General features: G+C 33.3%; 1 protein-coding gene across 1 annotated transcript in view; it reads right to left on the reverse strand.

Annotated features, from left to right (window-relative positions):
- Positions 1 to 3,151: 3,151 nt before the first annotated feature.
- The window catches only part of egr (TNF superfamily member 12 eiger), a 170,332-nt gene continuing 155,275 nt past the window's right edge, over positions 3,152 to 18,208 (reverse strand). Inside the window, exon 7 of the mRNA XM_089647797.1 lies at positions 3,152 to 4,530. Coding sequence (XP_089503923.1) covers positions 4,261 to 4,530 — 270 coding nt within the window. The 3' untranslated portion in view covers positions 3,152 to 4,260. The remainder of the gene's footprint in view (positions 4,531 to 18,208) is intronic.

Here is an 18,208-nt window from a genome sequence, read left to right on the forward strand (position 1 = left end):
TATAGTGTACACCGTATCAAAATCTGTTAAGTAGTTTAGAAGAACTAAGCGCACCAACAGACTGTCGCAGATAACGAATTTATTTTAGTATAATAGAGATGATAAAGTTGTTTTGACCGCGCAATGCGAATGCAATGCACCCATAGACATATGAATATTAGTAGACCTGCCCTAAGTGATTAAAAGCGTATTATCCCCACTCCCCATACCGGTTCCATTGGAACCGGCTGTGCTCGCGTATGGCCTCAAGTGAAATTTGAAAACGTGACGTCATCATTCTTGTGCGAACTATGGTCGAGGCATCATCGGTTCATTTAACGAAATAACACGGCAAAATGTTGACTTGTGATATGAAAACTTGTAAAAATAGATGTGAAAAAGAGAATAAACCCAATTGTCGTATTACATTCCATAAGTAAGCATTATTTTACTCTATTTTAAGCTTATTCACACCGTATTATATGGATCAGTTTTAGAAACATATACTATTACATCACAATGTAGCGATTCTCAAGTGTGCTCATCGTTGTTTACTGGGGTTTTTACTGGGGTAAGTAAATTATGAAACATTTGTAAAAGTGTCTTAACTAAATACTCTGAAACTAACTACGACTCTGCAAACAGAAGAAATTTAATTTGCCGAATTTGGACTTCGCAAATTAGTTCATAACGTGGCGAGTAATTTGCGCTCCCATGTAAAAATGTCTATTCATTCAAAAGCAGATTTTACTTTTAAGAAGTAAATGGTGATATTATAATGCGAGATGCCTATTTACTGTCAGATTGATTTATTGACGAATCACAGTCAGCTTCACCCCCTTCGTTCTTCAACAGTTGATTTTACCCCTCGCCATTATCTTCTCGTCTATTAATTCCTATGTCTGTGAATGCACCGAACTCATCGGAGTACCTAAGGGAAGGGTTGATCAGTGACGCCTTGTCGAAATCCGATAAAACTAACTACCCGCAGTTGTTGAGAGTAGGAAATTGTATTGGAGTTCCTAGGGGGATAATTACGACTTATCTTCTCTAAGCCAAACATACGTTTTATGCTTGAAGTTATTTTAATACCAGCTGGGTATACACATGTGACGCAGTGAGTATTTAGTTTGAGTGTCAGGCCTTTGAATACACGCATGTTAAATAATAAGACGTTAATATTGCTAGATGAATCTTTGCAAAATCGCTCCTTCAAAACAGCACCGAATAGGAATTGATAATATGTACCACTGTCACAGGGCCGGCCTGAGACAAAGGGCGCCTGGTACAAACCTCAAGGGCGCTGAATATGTGTGCCTAGTCTGGTGGTCGCCAAACAAAAACACTCGTCAAAAACTAATTTATTGAAAAAATACAAAAACATTTTGTTCTGCAGAAATTTTCTGATGCAACAGTGCTCCCAAACTTAGTCACAGTCACTTTGTTGAAATAATGTTTGTTTTCCATATTTTTTTTATAATTCAATCTCATCTTATATCTCAACATTTATCTATCTATAAAGAGAATTGTCTGTGGCGGGCGGGCGGAGTTTGTTGATTTTTATACAAATCTACAGTTTAATAATGAGATTGTTGAAAATTTGCACACTTAATCTTCAAAACAACAGGAAAATCACTGTTAAGGCTTATTTTAAAAAAATACACTAGCAAGGCCGGGGACTTCAGTTACTTGGGTATATATTTTTGCTTTGATCTTTTTATAAGCTCCTTTTCTGCCTCTCCTGAAAACACTTGTTTTCTACTATCATTTTAAACTGCAGTATTTTGCAAACTTGGTTACAATTTTTGACTGAGCGTAGCGATGTCCTGCTTTAATTCGACCATTTGGTATTTCCTCTGTCTGTATTTTTTTATTACCTTCCAGTTCCAGTTAATAGGGTGGCTGTCTTAATTTTTCTCTTAGATTCTTTTTTCAAACGTGAAATGATTATGAATAAATAGGCTGGTATTTAAGTACCTAATTACGAATCACGTGATCTCAGCGAATATATCGGTTTTGATTTATGAAATGAAAAAAATAGAAAGATTATCTACTGTTCGCAGAATTAATACCCAGTATACATAACTAGGTATAAGTTGCACTCTGTCATAACTATTCTAACACTATTTTATAGTTAATAATAATAGTTGTAGAATAGTTATGACAGTGCAACTTAAACCTTACTAGGTATAAGTTGCACTTATACAAAACCAGTCAAGAGTTAATAAATTAATAATTATATCACATATAATGAGGGAATAAAAACATTAAGCCTTTTTAAAAATATTTATTTCATTATTTTAAAATAAATAATTCACGGTAAAAATATTTCACATTTCATAAACAGTAGTAAAAATTTATTATCAGATCGAACATTCTACAACTAATATTATTAAATATAAAATAGTGGTTAGAACAAAGTGGTTTATTATTATTATTTATTTAAAATGGTGCCACAAAGTGAACATTTTATCCATAGAGATTACTGAACTAATTACGTATATATGACACATCAAACCAATACAATTTTATCAGACCCCGAGTAATTAAGTAATATACTTTAAGTCAATTTAAACATTTTCGCTACAACCCTTAAAATATGAAACTTTAAAAATCGAATAGTGTCCTATGTAGTTAAAAAGTTCTGTTACATAGAAAAAGACGAAGATGAATAGCGTGAAAGAAAATAATGTCACTATTATTATGAAACTATAAAAAACAATAAATTATTATAAGCAATAATTATTCGCTTGCAAAAACAATACAAATTGAAAATATCTCGAGCCACGTCGGCTTATTTCCAACCCGCCAAATAATTCAATATGTATTAGTACTTCAATCAACAATTACCACTTATTATATATTTTCCACCCGTAAACAGCCAACTTTATTTTAACAAATTTAAAAAAACTTTATTTTAACTAATTATTGCTTATAATAATTTATTATCCATTGTGCTATGCATAAAAACCTTGTCTTATTAAGATTAGTTTATTATTAAAAAATATTAAAAACAAGTTCATTGCTATTATTTTTTAACAGAAAGGTGAATTTTATGTTTGAATAACAGTAGAGAAGTATGTTAAATATAATTTTGGAAAGAATTATTTTAAAGTTACATAAATATATGCATTGCTTATTCTAACATACCTATATGGCACTATATGGAGAAAATAAGGATTGCTAATTTACTAAATATATCTTCAAATTATTGGTAATCCGGTTACGGGTTCCTGAAAACCTCATAATAAATTCCTACAGCAGAACACGGGGTCTTCATACAATCACGAAATGCGAAAATATTAGAATTTTCATGAAATCGTGATAATACATTATTAATTTACTTAAAATTTATTAGGAAACCTATCAATTTATTCGTTAAAGGCCTGCAATCAAGTTTTTACACGGTTTACGAATAATTTGAATAGATTCTTAATAAATTTACAAAATTCAATATCAGTAATTTTTTTCCGTGTATCTTAGAGTATTACTAGTTTCAATATCACCTAATATAAAACATTAAAATAAATAAATTAGTGGGATAGAGTAGAGACCATCATTCTATTAAAATCTGATCAAATATTAAAATTTTCCAAATTATTTCGGAGCTTTCTCAACATTTCTAAACTAAATATTTTATTAATCAAAGGCAAGCGATTTACATAAATCTGCGAGAAATCTTTTATTTATTTATTTGGTTGTTTTAGAGAACCAGTCAAATGATCAAATCGTTATTTTTAGAGTCAAATGAAAGATATGTTTACAATGTCTTAGGTATAATTCAGAAAAGGCAAACATTACACGTTTCATTTGCTTAATAAAATAATTCATAAATAAAATAGAATGCAGTACAAGTTCACTAATTGGACCCAATGAAAACAAGCCTATCATCTAACTACCGAATGAATTACATTTATTATTTAGAGACGTGCTATTACATTTTATACGCACTTCTCGTAGATTCACTCATGTATCTATCGCATTTTTAAATCACATTTTGTAAATGATAGGTTTAATTTGCAATGTTCCATATATTGTTGTTGATGCTGGAATCAACATCGTCAAGTGCATCTTCAGATTTGACAGTCATTTTTTTTTCTATCTCTTCCATCAATTTGGTTTTATAAGATTCTTCAGTCTTCTCCAAGACCAACTTCATAATTCTCATGCCAAAAGTCTAAAAAGGATCTTTCTGATCTTGTCTAACTAACCGACAAGGTCCAATAAGCCAACTTGTACACAATTCAACAAAACTCATAAAAATACACTGTTATTACGGCCTCATCTCATCTTAGCGTCGCCAAGTTTAACGAGTCCGAAGAAGCTCTTCCCTGGCTGCATGATGCTGTAGCGCATACTGCCGATGTTCTGCAGGAAGATGTTGTCAGCTCTGAGCAGGTGGAAGACGCCCGCCGTGTAGCAGGTATTGGCCTTGGTGATGCGCTCCTTGGAGTGGGTCATGGTGGTACACTGCAAGATGGCCTCGTCTCCCTGATGGTTGTTGCGGAACACTTTGAAGCCATTGGTGTCGTGGCTGTCGTGGAAGTAAACCTGGAGATAAAGGTCAAAGTTAAAGTAAAATTTGAGACATTAAATGACTGTATGAGTAGAGACAGTAGAAAATATAAAAAAATAGAGATAAAAATAGGAGGCTCGCTTACTGTGGGCGAGCTACGACCAAGCTAAACAAACTATAGTTCCTGGAGGGTTCAATCCTCAATCGAACAATTACATATTTTTAGGGGTCAATTTAAAAAAAATAGAACAAATAATAAAATAGTTTTTTATTTTTGTTTTACGGGTTGATTTTTTTTAACAAAAATTAAAAATGGAATTCGTATAGCTCGAAATCCGATGGATTAGTCGGCAAACGACAGAAGACTGGAAAAATACATAATACGCTTCGTAATCCCATAAAAATCGATTAAGAAGGGCACACGATTAGCAGGCTACTTGTACATTAGCGCACTAGCAATAAATTCCTAGAGCGGTTTGATTCAATCTGCTCCTACAGGCAATTAGTTTCAATTTAAACTTTAATGTAAGGGTCCAGAGAAGGTTCCCTGAAATGACCACCCGAGAAACGGAAAAGTCCATGTTAGTAATAAACGTCTAAACCATAACTGACATTGCAGCCAGTTCAGTCCGTTGTTACTATTGGGTCAAAGGGTTGAGTTTAAATTATATTTAGGAAACTTGCAACAGTCAACAGTTTCAAAAACCGTGTATCATAATGTATGATATTAATAATTTATTCTCTATTTGCACCCAATGCCTAGTTTAACATCAAATAATATTATATACACCTCCTACCTTCGTTCATAATACTACTGTTATATATAAAAAACAATGATATAGATCAGGGGTCTCCAAACTACGGCCCGCGGGCCGTATCCGGCCCGCCAGTGTCTTCCATCCGGCGCGCGACATCTTATGACCAGTGCCATCAAGGACCCGCGACAGCTAATGGCTAAGACCTTGCTCAGAAGGGGCGAAAACTCCGCGAATTTTTTAAATAAATATGCTCGTTGGCGAGGTACTTGGCACCAATACATTACGTCCACAAGTATCGCGCGAATATATCAAGAGGATTCTTTTTAAAAATCTTTATTTGATTCGCAATGATATCAAGGTCTGAGAAACAAGTATCAAAAATTATCGTCAAAGCTACGTTATCTAAAGCTATATTTTCATCCCTGAAAATTCTATTGTCTACCCCCCCCCCTCCTTAGGACAGAATATATGGGTGTCTAGAAATTAAAACGGTTTTGGCCCTCCGAACTCACTGGAGTAGTCAATGTGGCCCTCCAGCTGAAAAGTTTGGAGACCCCTGATATAGATTAATCTAAAAACTTCATCTAATCATTGAAAATAATATCAACAACTCTCACACGAAAAATGTGGAAAAGAAAAGGATTCATAATTTAATTTTAAATAAAACAATAACTTTTACACTTTTATTTTTTATACTTAATGCCGACCGGGTGTCAGTAATAATACAGCATGCTACATTACTGATAAAGCTACGGTTGTAGGTGTTTATTACTAATTTATTGTTTTATTTTAAAAATAAAATGTTTCGGTCACATCTAGGAATTGAACCCAGTATCTCAGTCTTACCGGGGCTTTGCTCTACAACTAAGTTTATCCGACCTTATCTCAATCGGTCATATTTTAACTGTATCGTACTTCGACTAAAACTAAAAACATTTTCTTAACGCATATTTTTTGTCTGTTATCTTTATTTGTGATTACAAGATTCGACTCAAAATTAATTGTAATCTAGATAGTGTCTTGGATAAATACATCCATTTTTATTTTTAATATTCGACATCTATTGACTTTTCTCACAAATCTAAGAAAACTATTCTTTATGTTTTAGAGTGGAATAACTTATTGAGTAAAACCAAAAATTGTAATATTTAATCTTTGAAGATAATTTGAACTCTATTATCTTCAATGATTAACATATTACAATTTGCCGTTTCACTCAATAAGTTATTCCACCATAAAAATATAGAATTAAAAAGTTCACTTCACTAGCTTTAGTTTATTAATTATTTTTATTGAGCTGTGGGAAAACCAAAAAAACAGATCCACTTTAAAAAATTATTTAGCCACAATATTGATTCTAAACTATTCTGGATATATTTTGCTGACACTTTTAAAGGTTTGAGAATTTTCCATCAATTGTAAAAATTAAGAAGTCACAGGTATGTATATCTTTATGTTGTAATCTAACAGGGCTTGGCGAACAGTGCTATGTATAATATCCCTAATTGTTAGATTTAAAGTTATAATATTGCCATTATTTGATAAATTCGTCTTAAATATGCATGCTCTCCAAGTATGTAAGAGCTCAACACATAACTCGTATTAGTTCAAATAAGACATTGAAAATGATTATTATCTACAAAACAATCGCCACGTTAAAATTGTTTATCTCAATAAGTTAAGTCACGCAAATAGAAACGTGATTACCATTAAATTGGAGCATATCAATAGAAGAAGCGCAATGCGTCACAACTGCAACCAATTATTGTGCAACTATTGTCTCGATTAAAGCAAATCAGCCATGACCCTATTGACTTTCCGATAAATCAGATCAGGATATATTCCACCTCTAACTGACAGAGCGAGGTTATATTCCGCAAAGGCTTTAACGGAATTAAAGAAAGTTGAAAGTCGGCCTTAGCATTAACAGAATTGACTTTGCTAATTCACACTCGTGAAATCGTTGACCGACATTGAGACGGTTAGTCAGTTTTTTTTCTCTCGAGGATAAACTAAGTAACGAAATAAGTATTAGGTCGAGACTAGGACCTCCCCAATAAATAAAAACCTTCATTGTTATAAATGAATGACAAGAAATATCACGAGTCACCTGGTTATATTTTAAAGGAAGTAATTATTACTACGCGTTACAGCAGTTTAATAATGTCTAATTATTATTACGCGTGACAGCAGTTTGATAATGTCTAATTATTATTACGCGTGACAGCACTCGGGAAATGTCTTCACACAGCAGAACTTGTTAATAAATTAACTGTTTTTTGGTAAATTGAATAATAATATTGTTGAATAAATAAAAGAAAAACTGAAAATTAAAATAGAGTTTTAAAAAATTTAAACTTGATAACAATAAATAGATCTCAAAATGCACGTATTCGGAAACTCACTGTTTAAGTGGTACATTTTAGACATTAAACAGATGATAATAACCACCTGCAGACCGATTTAACAGATGATATTAACCACTTGGAGACCGATTTTAGACATTAAACAAATGATATTAACCACCTAGAGACCTATTTTAGACATTTAACAGATGATATTAACCACCTAGAGACCGATTTTTTTTCGAAGTAGACCTGAAAAATTCCAATTCGGAGTCGATTTATTCGAAAACGAAAGTTAAAATGAAATAAAGTTATACCATAAAATCAACTCCAAATACGATGTAGATTCACCAGTTTGCAAATATGTAAAATGGCCAAAAGCGAAATAGGTAAATTATGTTTTAGCATTGTGTTATGTGTGTCAATTATGAAAGATTTAAGGGATTTGCTTAAATATAACCATTTGGAACTCTCTAAGTTAACTGTCTTAATCGGATTGTACAGGATTTTTACTGGAAATAACTTAACAGCCTGGATAAACTTACGATGATTGTTGGAGTGGCGGGAAGGTAGTCGCTTTGGCGAACCCCAATTAGATATTATAACGATTCTATCAAAAATGAAAATGTTTTCTGTGCGTCCTATATCGGAGACAGAAAAAATTGATATATTTTGTCAGTAACATAGAACCACAATAGCTAGAGGATGATGTCAGTAACATAGAACCACAATAGCTAGAGGATGATGTCAGTAACATAGAACCACAATAGCTAGAGGATGATGTCAGTAACATAGAACCACAATAGCTAGAGGATGATGTCAGTAACATAGAACCACAATAGCTAGAGGATGATGTCAGTAACATAGAACCACAATAGCTAGAGGATGATGTCAGTAACATAGAACCACAATAGCTAGAGGATGATGTCAGTAACATAGAACCAAAATAGCTAGAGGATGATGTCAGTAACATAGAACCACAATAGCTAGAGGATGATGTCAGTAACATAGAACCACAATAGCTAGAGGATGATGTCAGTAACATAGAACCACAATAGCTAGAGGATGATGTCAGTAACATAGAACCACAATAGCTAGAGGATGATGTCAGTAACATAGAACCACAATAGCTAGAGGATGATGTCAGTAACATAGAACCACAATAGCTAGAGGATGATGGTTCACCGAAAATTTGGCACAATTCAAAATTGCCTTCCTGAGGATTCAATAGAAAAAAGTTTGGCAGCTGCAGTGAAATTCAAAATGCAATGGCTAAAATATTAGTCAAATTTTAGAATTAACTTCGTGATAAATACACTTACTATTACGTTTAAATGATTTCCCGATGCTGAACGATTCGATAAACATCAAATTTCGGTTTGATGTTTCAAACGAATATGTGTGGACAAACGCCGAGCAAACAGTAAATAAAAAGCTCAATACGGAACAAACATAAAAATAGTTTGTTGTCGGACAGTATTATTGTCAGCGACCAAACTAATTTTTTTTTTGGTTTATTAAAAAAAATGAAGTCGTCATTAAATGGTTGCTTTTTTTAAATTAAGGTAAGGGGAGTTTAGTCTTCTTTGAAGTGGTTCGCCAATGATTCCAATGAAATATGTATAGTGAAATATTTCCATAGAGATTTGAGATTTGAGGAGGGAAACGAGTGATGCATTTAAATTCTTTATCTCCACTTTCCAGTTGATGGATGGGGAGCTTAGCACTTTTCAAACGTGCTTTTATAAAATATTCTAAGAAGCGTTGGTGAATGTGAACTGAAGACGTGTGGAGATGGAAGATATTATTCAACGCAGCAAACAGCGCGAATTAATCCTCTCGACAAGAGATTCCCAAAATTTGCAGCCCAGTGGCTTTCGTTATAGGCCTTCGACACGACCCACCGATAATGATTAAGGAGGAAACTTTTTCAGTCGAACCAATTAACAAAAGTTATTATTTATTTTCATAAACCCATTTCACGTTGTTAAGCCATTGGACGATTGTATGAAACCCTTTGTCACTGCAGGCAACATTCACATAATAATAAAAACAAAGAATAATATCTGTAGCGGGCGGGCGGACACCAGGTGGGCGGTGTGGATTTGATTTTTATACAAATCTATAGTTTTATTCCAAGATTGATGAAATGTTGCAATCTTGACCTGATGGTCACTGTCTAAGTCTGATTTCGAAAAACTCTGTCTAACTCCCGAACAATGCCAGGGACTACAGCTAGTTACATTATAATTAACGTAATAATACATATATAAGTTTACAAGAATTACGGAAAATTATTTTTTTTGTCATAGATCTTTTACTAACTTCATCAATCTTTTACTTGGCATATTTACGAATTTTAAAACGATATATATTTGGACAATTAGATGAGTTCTTTTACGATTTAAAAAAAATATATATAAGAGATTGTACCACGTAGTGTACATTCAAAAAACGTTGGATATGACACAAACATGAAGATTTTCCCATCTCACTGATCTCTGAACGCAATCGTATTACTTACTTTGCTTTCAAACATTTACTTTTAAGTAGTTGGTAGTTTTAAGTTTAACCGTAGAGAACTCGCGCTGAGCATTTTGCCGCCCTCTGCAGGTAAATGTTATTATTTTATGTATGCACTCGTCGAGATCAAGCGTCCTAGTAGTTGTCCCCCGTTCCTCAACTACCTGTATTAGAAGTTTGAGGACAGTCAGTGCCGAATGCGCGGGCGACCGCGGAAAGGGTTGTTAATTGCGAGTCGCACGCGGCGGCTAATTGCTCACTGCGCGACCACTCACGTAAGTATAATTGATGTATTTACTTATGTACACCTAAATTAGAATGTTTAAACGTATTTTTTTTGATTGCGCAAACCCTTGAGGAACAAATTGCCCGATTCAAACCACCGGAAAACCAGAATATACCTTCAGAGAGAGGGGATATGTGGTATGTCAATCAAAGAAAAATAGACGACCAAAAAAGGGTGCAATGTTTGTGCAACTAGCACCGTATGTTCATGTCGCGAAACATTTTCGCTGAAACATATGATGGAGATAGTGAAAACATATAAATTTATGTTGATTTTTAGCTATTTTTTATTCATCGTAGGTAAAGGTTTTTCACAAAGATGATTAAAAGTCAAATTTTTCTAGAGACTAATTATGTTACTTGAGTAAATTTAAGTTTTATCTAAACGTTTTTTATTTTATTTTAATCCTTTTATAAAAAAATATAAGTTTGTTCAACTACAATTATGAATTTTTTTTTTTAACATGGGCGGAAAAAATTCTCCTCACGCGACTACTCACTTTTAACGGAAAGGCTCGACCACTCTAGGGTTAAATATCAACAAATATGTAGATGTAACACAACGGTCAGTGGTTGAGTGGGCATAGCGCTTGGGTCTCACCCGAGCGTCGCGTGTTAAAACTAACTACCCGCAGTTGTTGAGAGTAGGAAATTGTATTGGAGTTCCTAGGGGGATAATTACGACTTATCTTCTCTAAGCCAAACATACGTTTTATGCTTGAAGTTATTTTAATACCAGCTGGGTATACACATGTGACGCAGTGAGTATTTAGTTTGAGTGTCAGGCCTTTGAATACACGCATGTTAAATAATAAGACGTTAATATTGCTAGATGAATCTTTGCAAAATCGCTCCTTCAAAACAGCACCGAATAGGAATTGATAATATGTACCACTGTCACAGGGCCGGCCTGAGACAAAGGGCGCCTGGTACAAACCTCAAGGGCGCTGAATATGTGTGCCTAGTCTGGTGGTCGCCAAACAAAAACACTCGTCAAAAACTAATTTATTGAAAAAATACAAAAACATTTTGTTCTGCAGAAATTTTCTGATGCAACAGTGCTCCCAAACTTAGTCACAGTCACTTTGTTGAAATAATGTTTGTTTTCCATATTTTTTTTATAATTCAATCTCATCTTATATCTCAACATTTATCTATCTATAAAGAGAATTGTCTGTGGCGGGCGGGCGGAGTTTGTTGATTTTTATACAAATCTACAGTTTAATAATGAGATTGTTGAAAATTTGCACACTTAATCTTCAAAACAACAGGAAAATCACTGTTAAGGCTTATTTTAAAAAAATACACTAGCAAGGCCGGGGACATCAGTTACTTGGGTATATATTTTTGCTTTGATCTTTTTATAAGCTCCTTTTCTGCCTCTCCTGAAAACACTTGTTTTCTACTATCATTTTAAACTGCAGTATTTTGCAAACTTGGTTACAATTTTTGACTGAGCGTAGCGATGTCCTGCTTTAATTCGACCATTTGGTATTTCCTCTGTCTGTATTTTTTTATTACCTTCCAGTTCCAGTTAATAGGGTGGCTGTCTTAATTTTTCTCTTAGATTCTTTTTTCAAACGTGAAATGATTATGAATAAATAGGCTGGTATTTAAGTACCTAATTACGAATCACGTGATCTCAGCGAATATATCGGTTTTGATTTATGAAATGAAAAAAATAGAAAGATTATCTACTGTTCGCAGAATTAATACCCAGTATACATAACTAGGTATAAGTTGCACTCTGTCATAACTATTCTAACACTATTTTATAGTTAATAATAATAGTTGTAGAATAGTTATGACAGTGCAACTTAAACCTTACTAGGTATAAGTGTTGCACTTATACAAAACCAGTCAAGAGTTAATAAATTAATAATTATATCACATATAATGAGGGAATAAAAACATTAAGCCTTTTTAAAAATATTTATTTCATTATTTTAAAATAAATAATTCACGGTAAAAATATTTCACATTTCATAAACAGTAGTAAAAATTTATTATCAGATCGAACATTCTACAACTAATATTATTAAATATAAAATAGTGGTTAGAACAAAGTGGTTTATTATTATTATTTATTTAAAATGGTGCCACAAAGTGAACATTTTATCCATAGAGATTACTGAACTAATTACGTATATATGACACATCAAACCAATACAATTTTATCAGACCCCGAGTAATTAAGTAATATACTTTAAGTCAATTTAAACATTTTCGCTACAACCCTTAAAATATGAAACTTTAAAAATCGAATAGTGTCCTATGTAGTTAAAAAGTTCTGTTACATAGAAAAAGACGAAGATGAATAGCGTGAAAGAAAATAATGTCACTATTATTATGAAACTATAAAAAACAATAAATTATTATAAGCAATAATTATTCGCTTGCAAAAACAATACAAATTGAAAATATCTCGAGCCACGTCGGCTTATTTCCAACCCGCCAAATAATTCAATATGTATTAGTACTTCAATCAACAATTACCACTTATTATATATTTTCCACCCGTAAACAGCCAACTTTATTTTAACAAATTTAAAAAAACTTTATTTTAACTAATTATTGCTTATAATAATTTATTATCCATTGTGCTATGCATAAAAACCTTGTCTTATTAAGATTAGTTTATTATTAAAAAATATTAAAAACAAGTTCATTGCTATTATTTTTTAACAGAAAGGTGAATTTTATGTTTGAATAACAGTAGAGAAGTATGTTAAATATAATTTTGGAAAGAATTATTTTAAAGTTACATAAATATATGCATTGCTTATTCTAACATACCTATATGGCACTACATGGAGAAAATAAGGATTGCTAATTTACTAAATATATCTTCAAATTATTGGTAATCCGGTTACGGGTTCCTGAAAACCTCATAATAAATTCCTACAGCAGAACACGGGGTCTTCATACAATCACGAAATGCGAAAATATTAGAATTTTCATGAAATCGTGATAATACATTATTAATTTACTTAAAATTTATTAGGAAACCTATCAATTTATTCGTTAAAGGCCTGCAATCAAGTTTTTACACGGTTTACGAATAATTTGAATAGATTCTTAATAAATTTACAAAATTCAATATCAGTAATTTTTTTCCGTGTATCTTAGAGTATTACTAGTTTCAATATCACCTAATATAAAACATTAAAATAAATAAATTAGTGGGATAGAGTAGAGACCATCATTCTATTAAAATCTGATCAAATATTAAAATTTTCCAAATTATTTCGGAGCTTTCTCAACATTTCTAAACTAAATATTTTATTAATCAAAGGCAAGCGATTTACATAAATCTGCGAGAAATCTTTTATTTATTTATTTGGTTGTTTTAGAGAACCAGTCAAATGATCAAATCGTTATTTTTAGAGTCAAATGAAAGATATGTTTACAATGTCTTAGGTATAATTCAGAAAAGGCAAACATTACACGTTTCATTTGCTTAATAAAATAATTCATAAATAAAATAGAATGCAGTACAAGTTCACTAATTGGACCCAATGAAAACAAGCCTATCATCTAACTACCGAATGAATTACATTTATTATTTAGAGACGTGCTATTACATTTTATACGCACTTCTCGTAGATTCACTCATGTATCTATCGCATTTTTAAATCACATTTTGTAAATGATAGGTTTAATTTGCAATGTTCCATATATTGTTGTTGATGCTGGAATCAACATCGTCAAGTGCATCTTCAGATTTGACAGTCATTTTTTTTTCTATCTCTTCCATCAATTTGGTTTTATAAGATTCTTCAGTCTTCTCCAAGACCAACCTGAAAAATTCCAATTCGGAGTCGATTTATTCGAAAACGAAAGTTAAAATGAAATAAAGTTATACCATAAAATCAACTCCAAATACGATGTAGATTCACCAGTTTGCAAATATGTAAAATGGCCAAAAGCGAAATAGGTAAATTATGTTTTAGCATTGTGTTATGTGTGTCAATTATGAAAGATTTAAGGGATTTGCTTAAATATAACCATTTGGAACTCTCTAAGTTAACTGTCTTAATCGGATTGTACAGGATTTTTACTGGAAATAACTTAACAGCCTGGATAAACTTACGATGATTGTTGGAGTGGCGGGAAGGTAGTCGCTTTGGCGAACCCCAATTAGATATTATAACGATTCTATCAAAAATGAAAATGTTTTCTGTGCGTCCTATATCGGAGACAGAAAAAATTGATATATTTTGTCAGTAACATAGAACCACAATAGCTAGAGGATGATGTCAGTAACATAGAACCACAATAGCTAGAGGATGATGTCAGTAACATAGAACCACAATAGCTAGAGGATGATGTCAGTAACATAGAACCACAATAGCTAGAGGATGATGTCAGTAACATAGAACCACAATAGCTAGAGGATGATGTCAGTAACATAGAACCACAATAGCTAGAGGATGATGTCAGTAACATAGAACCACAATAGCTAGAGGATGATGTCAGTAACATAGAACCAAAATAGCTAGAGGATGATGTCAGTAACATAGAACCACAATAGCTAGAGGATGATGTCAGTAACATAGAACCACAATAGCTAGAGGATGATGTCAGTAACATAGAACCACAATAGCTAGAGGATGATGTCAGTAACATAGAACCACAATAGCTAGAGGATGATGTCAGTAACATAGAACCACAATAGCTAGAGGATGATGTCAGTAACATAGAACCACAATAGCTAGAGGATGATGGTTCACCGAAAATTTGGCACAATTCAAAATTGCCTTCCTGAGGATTCAATAGAAAAAAGTTTGGCAGCTGCAGTGAAATTCAAAATGCAATGGCTAAAATATTAGTCAAATTTTAGAATTAACTTCGTGATAAATACACTTACTATTACGTTTAAATGATTTCCCGATGCTGAACGATTCGATAAACATCAAATTTCGGTTTGATGTTTCAAACGAATATGTGTGGACAAACGCCGAGCAAACAGTAAATAAAAAGCTCAATACGGAACAAACATAAAAATAGTTTGTTGTCGGACAGTATTATTGTCAGCGACCAAACTAATTTTTTTTTTGGTTTATTAAAAAAAATGAAGTCGTCATTAAATGGTTGCTTTTTTAAAATTAAGGTAAGGGGAGTTTAGTCTTCTTTGAAGTGGTTCGCCAATGATTCCAATGAAATATGTATAGTGAAATATTTCCATAGAGATTTGAGATTTGAGGAGGGAAACGAGTGATGCATTTAAATTCTTTATCTCCACTTTCCAGTTGATGGATGGGGAGCTTAGCACTTTTCAAACGTGCTTTTATAAAATATTCTAAGAAGCGTTGGTGAATGTGAACTGAAGACGTGTGGAGATGGAAGATATTATTCAACGCAGCAAACAGCGCGAATTAATCCTCTCGACAAGAGATTCCCAAAATTTGCAGCCCAGTGGCTTTCGTTATAGGCCTTCGACACGACCCACCGATAATGATTAAGGAGGAAACTTTTTCAGTCGAACCAATTAACAAAAGTTATTATTTATTTTCATAAACCCATTTCACGTTGTTAAGCCATTGGACGATTGTATGAAACCCTTTGTCACTGCAGGCAACATTCACATAATAATAAAAACAAAGAATAATATCTGTAGCGGGCGGGCGGACACCAGGTGGGCGGTGTGGATTTGATTTTTATACAAATCTATAGTTTTATTCCAAGATTGATGAAATGTTGCAATCTTGACCTGATGGTCACTGTCTAAGTCTGATTTCGAAAAACTCTGTCTAACTCCCGAACAATGCCAGGGACTACAGCTAGTTACATTATAATTAACGTAATAATACATATATAAGTTTACAAGAATTACGGAAAATTATTTTTTTTGTCATAGATCTTTTACTAACTTCATCAATCTTTTACTTGGCATATTTACGAATTTTAAAACGATATATATTTGGACAATTAGATGAGTTCTTTTACGATTTAAAAAAAATATATATAAGAGATTGTACCACGTAGTGTACATTCAAAAAACGTTGGATATGACACAAACATGAAGATTTTCCCATCTCACTGATCTCTGAACGCAATCGTATTACTTACTTTGCTTTCAAACATTTACTTTTAAGTAGTTGGTAGTTTTAAGTTTAACCGTAGAGAACTCGCGCTGAGCATTTTGCCGCCCTCTGCAGGTAAATGTTATTATTTTATGTATGCACTCGTCGAGATCAAGCGTCCTAGTAGTTGTCCCCCGTTCCTCAACTACCTGTATTAGAAGTTTGAGGACAGTCAGTGCCGAATGCGCGGGCGACCGCGGAAAGGGTTGTTAATTGCGAGTCGCACGCGGCGGCTAATTGCTCACTGCGCGACCACTCACGTAAGTATAATTGATGTATTTACTTATGTACACCTAAATTAGAATGTTTAAACGTATTTTTTTTGATTGCGCAAACCCTTGAGGAACAAATTGCCCGATTCAAACCACCGGAAAACCAGAATATACCTTCAGAGAGAGGGGATATGTGGTATGTCAATCAAAGAAAAATAGACGACCAAAAAAGGGTGCAATGTTTGTGCAACTAGCACCGTATGTTCATGTCGCGAAACATTTTCGCTGAAACATATGATGGAGATAGTGAAAACATATAAATTTATGTTGATTTTTAGCTATTTTTTATTCATCGTAGGTAAAGGTTTTTCACAAAGATGATTAAAAGTCAAATTTTTCTAGAGACTAATTATGTTACTTGAGTAAATTTAAGTTTTATCTAAACGTTTTTTATTTTATTTTAATCCTTTTATAAAAAAATATAAGTTTGTTCAACTACAATTATGAATTTTTTTTTTTAACATGGGCGGAAAAAATTCTCCTCACGCGACTACTCACTTTTAACGGAAAGGCTCGACCACTCTAGGGTTAAATATCAACAAATATGTAGATGTAACACAACGGTCAGTGGTTGAGTGGGCATAGCGCTTGGGTCTCACCCGAGCGTCGCGTGTTCGATTCCTCGGCTGGCTAAGTCCTCCATCACAACACAAGCAACATTTTCGGCTTTCTGTGGTGGTAGTAGGAGATTTTCAAACATTGTTGGGTTATCCGTGACCCGGGAATGTTTGTCTTTCTTTTAAAAAAAAGAAAAAAAAAAAAACTAGCGGATGGTTTATACAAAAAAAATATTGTTACTTCAAATTTGGGAGGCTGGTTTGGGTACCGCCGCACAGTGGACTGAAAATCGCTTTTCATAGACATAAAGACTTGAATTTTCAAGGGTATTTTTTTGGCTAGAAATGGATTCTGCTGATCATTAATATGCTATAAAATTTCGTATGAAGCAATTGCGTGTACAAATGAAGGAGTTATCATTTTTCTAAGAAAAAATTGTATGACACTGAAAATGAGGCTATCTCTGGAATCATAAGGTTGGCCATTATATCCTTACACACAGATATACTACTATTTATTTTTATTTTTTTGACATACTTCGTACTGTGGCGCAACTTGTGCTTTTTTTTAAATCCTTAAAGTTGAAAAAAAAATATTTTTTTTGTTTAAAAAAAATACCCTTGAAAATTCAAGTCTCTATGTCTATGAAAGGCGATTTTCACCCCACTGTGCGCCGGCCGGGAATCATATATTGGATAACCAACACCTCTGCCATAGGTCACCAAGTGGTTCGCTGCTTTTGGCGATTTAGCAGGGGTGTCTGGGTTCATCGGGTGAAGTGTGTTCAGGAAGCGCTTGCCCATCGACTGCGTGGCGTGCTGGATCGGGAGAGGCTGGTTTTGGGAGATCCTTTGACCTCTCCAACTAGTCTCTCTTGACCCATAGT

Source organism: Hesperophylax consimilis, chromosome 3 (assembly GCF_061612785.1).
Source record: "Hesperophylax consimilis isolate HC1 chromosome 3, BYU_Hcon_1.0, whole genome shotgun sequence".
NCBI classification, from domain to species: domain Eukaryota; kingdom Metazoa; phylum Arthropoda; class Insecta; order Trichoptera; family Limnephilidae; genus Hesperophylax; species Hesperophylax consimilis.